The sequence below is a fragment of the Apostichopus japonicus genome, chromosome 20 (genome assembly GCF_037975245.1).
Source record: "Apostichopus japonicus isolate 1M-3 chromosome 20, ASM3797524v1, whole genome shotgun sequence".
Taxonomy (NCBI): domain Eukaryota; kingdom Metazoa; phylum Echinodermata; class Holothuroidea; order Aspidochirotida; family Stichopodidae; genus Apostichopus; species Apostichopus japonicus.
Window position 1 is genome coordinate 5,245,397 of NC_092580.1, and position 8,741 is coordinate 5,254,137.

The 8,741-nt window shown below is 38.3% G+C and overlaps 1 protein-coding gene across 1 annotated transcript; it reads right to left on the reverse strand.

The window, feature by feature from the left end:
- Positions 1-2,245: 2,245 nt before the first annotated feature.
- Positions 2,246-8,692, reverse strand: LOC139962093 (mesencephalic astrocyte-derived neurotrophic factor homolog). Its single transcript, XM_071961960.1, has 4 exons — positions 8,313-8,692; positions 7,140-7,267; positions 6,684-6,825; positions 2,246-4,678 (listed from the first exon to the last, which is right to left on the reverse strand). The coding sequence occupies exons 1-4, from the start codon at positions 8,401-8,403 to the stop codon at positions 4,509-4,511; spliced, it is 531 nt and encodes a 176-aa protein (XP_071818061.1). The 5' UTR covers positions 8,404-8,692; the 3' UTR covers positions 2,246-4,508.
- Positions 8,693-8,741: the final 49 nt, after the last annotated feature.

The following is an 8,741-nucleotide window of genomic DNA, read 5'->3' on the forward strand; positions in this document are numbered from 1 at the left end:
CGTTATGGAAACTATACGCAAACTATACAGGGGGGAAATGGATCAGAAATTGTATCTACAGTTCTCGGAGCTTGCCGACCGAGATCGACTCGAAATTATATATTTATTAACATTCAGTCCATAGTGCAAACTAGCTTCCAACCACTCCTGAGCAACGATTCTGAACTTGGGTGGGAGTCTCCGGATCTAATAGGCCGTTATCCAGCCCTCGTGGAAGATCCTGGGCCTAAAATTTGCGAACAGCTGCCTTAGATTTCTATGCCTACTGATTCAGAGCGGAGCGATTCAGAGAGATAAAAGGATTTGGTGGGGGGGGGGGGGAGGGGTGGGAGGGGATATTTGCGGTTTTGAGCGGCTGTATAGTCTTTGTCCATTCCTCTATAATGTTCATCGCAGTGTTTCATGAATATTTCTTCAGTAGCTCAGCTACCGTTTTTACTTTCTAAGCGTATCTGTCTTTCTGTGGACCCCGATGAGTCCCTGTAACTTATTAAAAGTGTTATGCTTGGTTTTCTCTCATTTTGTTTCGATCAAAGGGAATAACTTCAAATTAATCGAAGATTTGATTTCAATTGTTTGGTCAGTTTGGAATCTACATATAGAAACAACGAGTATCTAAATTTCGTTTTCTTGCTCATATGAAGCTTTCTGTGAAATTTGCAAAATCGGTTCGAATTATCCATTAAATAAAGGACAGTCACTGAACGCAGTATTCAGTTAAAAAGGTGTGGGGTGTGCTTAGCATGTATGTACCGTATAACATACCGTGGCTAAACGTACTTAGGGAGAAGGGTGGGCAGCAGGTAGCGACGATGTAAATATATTTGACGAGTAAACCTTATGGATAGGGCATAGGGGTCAGTTTTGATGATGGGGCAGGGAGGGGAGGTGAGGAAGATGACAACATTAAGATATAACGTTATAAGGCTGAAGTGGGTACGACCGTCCAATTAATTATTGGCCCGATAATAATATCCGTGTGGTTGTGGCGGTGGTGGTATTTGTGGGGATAGAATCAGTTGTCTCGAACCGCCATGTCCTATGCCCGTGTAGACCTAGTTTGTGCACATTACTGTAGTGTTAATGAAAGCAGTGGAAGCATTGCTCATATAAGTCCAATCTACAATGAATTGCAACTGGAGAGTAAGAAGGGGGTTATTTATTTATTTCCTGGTTCAGCAAATGGTATAGGTAAGCTGCATTCATATAGAGACTCGAAAATTAGTACTGTAATATGCTTGTAATGATAAAAACATATAGCTTTGAACATAGATATTGCTGTTGAAATTTAAAAGTTGTAAATGGGACTTTTTTTCAGAAAGTTAAAGTAATAAGTTCTTTCAATAAACAAAGAAAATTTATCATGATTTATTTTTTGTTGTATTTCTGAAAATTGGCAAATGACAACTCGCGCAACAAGCGCTTCAATCATGACCACAACATCATAACTTCTATATTACGTAATCGTGTTTAATGTGTATATCTTATGAAAGAATAACATCATATACTGACACATACATATTAGTCATGCGAAGCCATTTGTTAGCCATGATATAGCATGAAGAACATTCGATGAATTCATTTCTGTTTAGACATTCGTTCGTCATGCCTGCTAAAGTTCGGACATAACACAGACGTTGCACTTCATATATTAACGGAGATTTCTCGCGTGGTCCGCACCTGAACCCCTACTACGCCCCATCTCCCCAAAGGCGCCGAGAGCCAGTTCGGGTCCCGGGACATTATGTCACCGATCCTACGTTTGCAAGCTTAATGTTTCCTTTTTAATTACGCTATTCTTTGTTCCATATCTTTCCTGCCCCCTAATTGAGTCACGAGTCCCCCGATACTTCCTCTAATCTGGCCTACCTACCCGCCGCCCCCCATCCCTTCGTCATCTTCCCTGCCCCTAATTGAGTCACGAGTCCCCCGATACTTCCTCTAATCTGGCCTACCTACCCCCCCCCCCCCCCCTCTCCATCCCTTCGTCAGTTATCGTCTGACCGCCGAGCTGCTGTAGCTAGGGTGTTACGTCGTGAAGGCGATGTTGATAGCCGCAAGAATTCACGCCATTTCAGTTAGTGTGGCGCGGTGTAATTCAGTGTTTGGCAAAGCCGCATACCTGCTTGCGTATTACAACCAAGAACGTTATCAAAAGATGGCGCTATTGAAAAATGGATTGCCGAGTTCATTTTAGCAACAACAATACTCCTTTCAACAACATGAAAATAATTAGATGGAAAAGTTATGAACTTTGTCATAGTTTTATTTCTACACTTTCCTATGATTCTTTACACCAGAACCATTAGAAAACGATCGTGATTTACATGCTTAGTGATCACTTTACTCCTTAGCTAGAGTAATAATGTTTTGCAGATAATCTCCTTTGGTACTCAGAAAGACAATTAATGGAGTCTGGTGACCATATTCACAGTTATAAATTCTAGACATTAGTCCACTTTCCCGATGACATTTATCAATGGTAGAACAACTTATTATTTGAAGCTCTTTTAGAGTAAAATCAATTTTCCTGTGACAAAAAAATATGAAAGAATTATACTTGAGACAACCAAAAAGAAAAAGGAATCTTTGATGTTTACCCTGCCCTTTAGCTGGGCCAACCATATTAAGATATTTTTCAGAGGTACATATAGTGACTCAATGTGAACATCTACGTCCAACCACAACAGCCAAAAACCGAGAGTCTCAAGATATGAGTTGGTTAAAGCGTTCATGTCCGAATGTCTGAAATGGAAGTGTTCACCAGGCAGGATAAACATGTCATGGATACTTCAAATAACTTATGAAATATGAAAAATAATTTTCTAAGCCTTCTGCTGGTAAACTGACTGGCCTCAAATCCAACAAATTATTTATAGTCTAGCCTAATGACATTCTAGCGATTCACACTAAAAGCACTAAATCATTTCTTGGTGCCGATCCCCTCAATATTGGATCCCAGCATACTTTTTTGGCGGATACCAGCAGATAACCAAGCCCTGTGTTTCCTGTGAATGGAATAGTACAATCAAAAAGTTTAAATAGGAGACCAGATTACTCGCCATCAATTTCATTTGCATATCAGTGAAGGCTTGGTGGCATTTGAATAGTTCTTACAGTGTGCTCTTGTGAAATAGTGATAGGGAATACAAAGATCTGCACTACTATAATACAATAGAAAAGGGAAGATAAAACAATATAAACCCTATGAAGGTCAGAGGTCACAGATAACAAACAGTAGTACAATATTTCTTACTGTACTAAATAACAGAGATTGCCACAACACTTTTTTTCGCTATTAAAAATGGCTGGTTGAGTTTGCAATATCCGTTTCTCTTGCCATGAAATAACACCCGAATAGAAAACATATTTGTTCATTTGTAATATTAATGTCACAACAGACCTGTGTAAGATCGATGGTTTTTTTTCAAAATAAGAATTTGTTCTAACCAGCCAACTGCCTTATAGTCCAGTTTATAGTCCAGTTGTTAAAACAGACCGATTGACTAGTTTTGTATTCTGAGAAAGTGGGAGGGGTCATATTAATATTCAAACAAGCATTACTGAATATGTAAATTAAAAGCATTTGGACAATATTTTCTGGCAATTAATAACGAACAAAACAACACAAAATACTATGTTTAACATTGTCTACTGTTTTCTCCATTAAATTTGAAGTGAAAATTATGTTGCCAGCCTTTTGCCAGGCTACTGGACAGAACTTTCTTAATGAGGCTTTGGTACTGGAAATTTAGTAACCCACAAAGCTGCACATTTTAACCTGACTTTTGCAAGTGACCTTCAGAAGTCGGCAAAATATTGACAGAAATGACTTGAGCAGGGTTTGCACATTTCCTCACAAAGCAGTTTTACATTAAAGACAAATCAATATTTGTAAGACTCAATGAAGACTTCCCTTATCAGGGACCCACGGTGCCCTTGAATCTTGAATTGAAATGTTATGATAAGTGAGATGAGAATGCTACCCGGGATCAGCATTCACTTTTGCTTCTAATCTCCACAGGCCACTAGTAAGAAGTGAACCAGTTGCATCTTGAATTCAATGGCCAAACTTCACCCAGTCCTTCATCATGACTGCCACAAACTGTAGCACAAACCCATACCTTTAAAGAATACACATTTCTTAGTAACCATTCATAGCCAGCATTCTATATCATCTCCAATGACTCAAAATTGATCAACCCACTACTTTCCTTTTCCTGTGCAAGAGAGCAGAATTTACAAGCTTAAACATATTTCTTTCAGAACGAAACGTTTTTGTCCCTCTTTTCTCTTTATTACTTTTAATATCATGACAAAAGTGAAGACTGCATTATAAAACCATAGTCCAACGGTGCCAGGTTTGTTACTGCGTTTATAGCATCACCTGAAAATAAGTACACCTTGTCAGCACATTCTTGAGACGTTGTTACAAACACAAGTTGGGAACCAAAACCCAGGTTCCAATACCTCAAAACAAAAGACACAAAGCTAGACGAACAGTTAAATTATAACTCTTTCTTTGGGGCGTGCTTCGGTCTTAATTCGTTTATTCTATCGATGAAGTCTGTCTTCTCCGAGCAGGCCCGACAAGTCTCTCCCCAGTCGTTCAGGATCTTCTTCAAGTCCTTCACTTTGAGTTTCTTCAGATCTACAGAGTCCAAGTCAATTTGCTTTTCTGAATGACGAAAGAAAAGATTAAAGAATTAGTAGACAATGTTGCATAAAAATAATGGACTCATTCCTCACTCCAACATTGAGGAGAACTGCAGAACTGCAAGAGAAACTGTCCTTCAAAGCTGCCTATTAAACATTAAGAAAAGCCTGTGCATGAAAAGATTTGATATGAGTCAACTAGCATCCATATTTTTATTGAAAATAATCATATGCAATCCCTATCACATTGGAACATCATACCAAAGAAAATGAAATGCCAAATCCTACATAACAAGCAGGGTGGGAATTTTACGGTACGCCGGTACGCTAGCATACTGGAATGAAAATATGGCTTACCAAAATAAGAAAATCAAATGGGCCTAGTACTACACACCCTTGTAATGAGCGTACCAAAATTCTGACCGTAAGTGACTGCATCGGACTGTAGTAGGCTTATCTGCAATCTGCTTCTAAGTTACGGAGGATTAATTTGTCGCGCAGCTAGCAAAAAGCACCAACGAACAGGCCGCACACAGCTGGCTGCTAGCTCAGCGATCGTGCCTGGACCGCCACATACCTACGACTAACTGTGTATGCATCGCAATTTATTCCAACTTCACACATGAACTACGCAATTGCCGACGGCAATTGCGTAGTTCATACTGTACATGTGCTCAGAATTTTCCCAGGTATCCTGCCAAACAACTGTGCCCTCATCCCCTGTCTAACACCTGTTTGTTAACATTTTTGGCACGTTTCCAAGAAACGTTTCATGGAGTATTTCCCATGATACACGAGGCACAGTTGATACACGCAGCACAAGATATCAAGCTATGGCCATCTTTATGAAAGTAAACTAATGCTTAAAATTATTTCTATGTTCTTGTAGGAAACGTCAAGTTCGAAAAATACAATTAGTTGTGCTTCTGTAGTTACGTGAGATCCGTAACAGACGAGGTGGTTAGGCTATTTGCTATACACTTAACTATGGTAGGACATTATTTTTTCCGTATTTTTGGAAATTCTAGAAAATACTTTCTTTCCCCCCGCTTAGCACCAGATGTGGTCTTACGGTTTATTCATAAATGGGTGTACTAGAGCCTTGTTTACATGACATTAGTTGCATGTAGCACGATATGCCAGTTTTGCGTGAACTTTTCGAAAGTGTTTTGCTGGATCTTTCGTAAAATTTGAAAGGACCGAACTTACTTTTCGTACACAATTGGTAATTTCTCTACTGATTTTCAGAGATTTTTTTACGATCTCCAGTCGATACATTTCCTTTGATCATGTATTTGAATAACTAATACCAAGTCGAGTATTTGACCCGGTATTGTCTGGTCGGAGAGTTCAACGTGATGGACAGGGATTGTAATTATTTCGATCGAACATGCATTGACTGGATTATCTGCGCCGCCGCTGTCGGCTCGATATAAAGTACACTTGTGCCGCGAATCAGGAAGTTTTCACAAAAGGATAACAGCGTTCAGGTCATTGTGCTGTGCTTACCGATTCATGAATTGTGCTTACCAACTGAGAAATCTTGGCTCATGTTGGTAAGCACATTTCATCAAAAAATGAAAAAATGCTTACCAACTTTTTTTGCCAAATTCCCACCCTGATAACAAGTCCAGTTTGTAACATGCTACCCCTCTGTACTTTGTTACAACAGCTTTTATAGCTGACTTAGCTGGCAAGTTTTTCAAAATTTAAAATCAGTGCTAATGATTAACACTAGTATGAGGAAGGGTCTTGCATAACGAACTGACTCAAATAATTATTTCTCAGCTCTAATTTTCAATTCATGCAGATACAGTATCTCTAGGATTATCCTAGAGTGATAAGTTCCAATTCAGAGAAAGTACCCTGTAATATGAGAAAAATTGCCTGATATTTCGTAACCAATTTAGAAGCAGCTGCTCTACTCTTAATAAACCGGGAGGTCGTTGTATTCCTGTTTGCTTACATTTAATAGTATCGTGCCAGTTTGGACGTCTAGAAGAAGTCTCACTGTAAAGTACACTCACCATACTTAAGTTCACAAATCTGAGAATCCTTTTTCTGCAGCTTTTCGCACACTTTATCTGCTGGAGTGAAGTAGATTAGTGGCTTAGCGACATCTCCTAGAGTACCGGTAGCTGCATCTGCTGTTCCACCGATATAGTAACACTGAATGGGAGACAAAAGAATAGTAAGCCACAAACTTTAATTGAGTAACAGCAGAAGGTGTCAAAAACATATTGAAAAAATTAATACAAACATGGCTTGAATGACAACTTAGTACAGTAACAAGCTAAAGAAATATTCAGGGAGCCTTACACTATCAAATGTGTAGCTAGTCCAAGATCAAGTTTGAAAAGGTTCATTCAGTTCAAAATACATTGATGTTCATCGATTATAAGTATATTCCACCATGTAGGAAACAATACACAGTCACTTTCTGATGAGGTAAATACTTTGATGTGGTATATTACTTTACTTACAAATCTATTGTCTTTGCTGTTAAGGGCTGTTTTACAGAACTTTCTAATTTTCTTCTCTACATCCCCTTGACTTTTCCTGTCTTCATCTGTGAGTGTTGCAGCGATTCTGTCCACCATTGAAATACAAACTAGATTGGAACGAAAAGGAAAATTGACAGTGTGAGTCTTACATGGGAAAATTAGTAATTATTATTATTATTGTTTTAATTTCTATTGATATTAAGATGATAAACTCTGGATATATTAAGACAGCAGAGCAGTAGAGAGTCATCCGCTGCTTGGTCCTTGGTAAGTTTGATCACAAACTATGTAGGTCATTTTATTGCATTACAGGTACACTGGATCTCCCGTTTGTAGTCCTGTAAATGTATCACTTTCCAGAATGATGAATATATGCAATCACTTCAAAGGCTTGCAAATGATATGATAAAATCATAAAACATGACTTGAAATCTTCTGTATTTGACTATAACTATTGTCAGCTACTGTACATTAAGTTGTAACATGTACATCTCTTAGTCAGCAGCAGTATCCTATTGTATGTGAATATGAAATGTCACTGAATGATAAATGAGTTGATCATTTCATGAGGCAAAGTTTGGAATCAGTTGAAGGGTTACTGTTATAGAAAGACTACATATCTCAGTGAAGCATAGAGAAACAAAATGAAAATAATGCTGATAACATTAGCTGAGATGAGAAACAAAAATACAAAATGACATATAAATATTTCAACCAGTATTTACTGTCGAGAATAAGTCATGGATTTCCCTGGCTTCTTGTTGTACTCAAATTTCAAAAGATCATTAAATTTTATTTCAAGGTGATGTTGAGTCATTAGATGTAGCCTATCAATGATATTCCTGACTCAGTTGAGCTAGTACTGTAGTATCTCTGACTCAATTCATGACTGCTACAACATAAGTTGTGATCACATATCAATAGGCCAGATGTCAAATTCAATTATTCCCTACAATTAATACAAAAATTGTAGGGCTAACTTTGGTCACTGCTGTATGAAAGTAACTATAGTTAGACCACCGCTATCACGAAGTGTGTGATGGTTTCGATCATAAAGCTTATATTTTTGATTGGTTACAATATTCAGGCCAAGTTACTAAGGCCTACAATCCTTCAAGTTCAAGTCTGTGTTTCAAAGAATCAGCTACTTACCATCGCATTCTCCTTCCTTTATTTTGGCATCGACTACTGCCAAGAGACAGAAGACACAAACGAGTAAAGCTGAAGGTAGCCAAACATCCATGATTACAACAAACGCGAATAGTAGTACTATGATTAGAAAAAGGAGGAAATGTATCTAGGCTAGTGTCAGTTCCACGAAATCGTAGCAACGGTTCAAAGAAAGCCGACGGATGCGGTGAATGTATCGATAGTTCTTGATCGAGGGAAAATGAAAAGCGAACTTTGACAAAATAGTGCTAAATCTGTCAAACTAAGATTTAAGTTGGATGGTCTGTTGATGCCAGGATTTATTTCTCTCGAAACGTTCAACACTGCCTTGGTCTAATGCTTGTAACGCTATATTTAAATGAGTGTTCGTGATTCACACGTGAATTTACACTACTAGCTTGACAGACTATA

Bases quoted from the DNA above. Each gene is read 5' to 3' on its own strand.
- LOC139962093 (XM_071961960.1), bottom strand. From the start codon at position 8,403: ATGGATGTTTGGCTACCTTCAGCTTTACTCGTTTGTGTCTTCTGTCTC. The intron at 6,826-7,139 runs GTAAGTAAAGTA...TCTCCCATTCAG, and splicing joins ACAGCAAAGACAATAGATTT to TGTTACTATATCGGTGGAAC. The intron at 4,679-6,683 runs GTGAGTGTACTT...TTCGTCATTCAG, and splicing joins GATTTGTGAACTTAAGTATG to AAAAGCAAATTGACTTGGAC.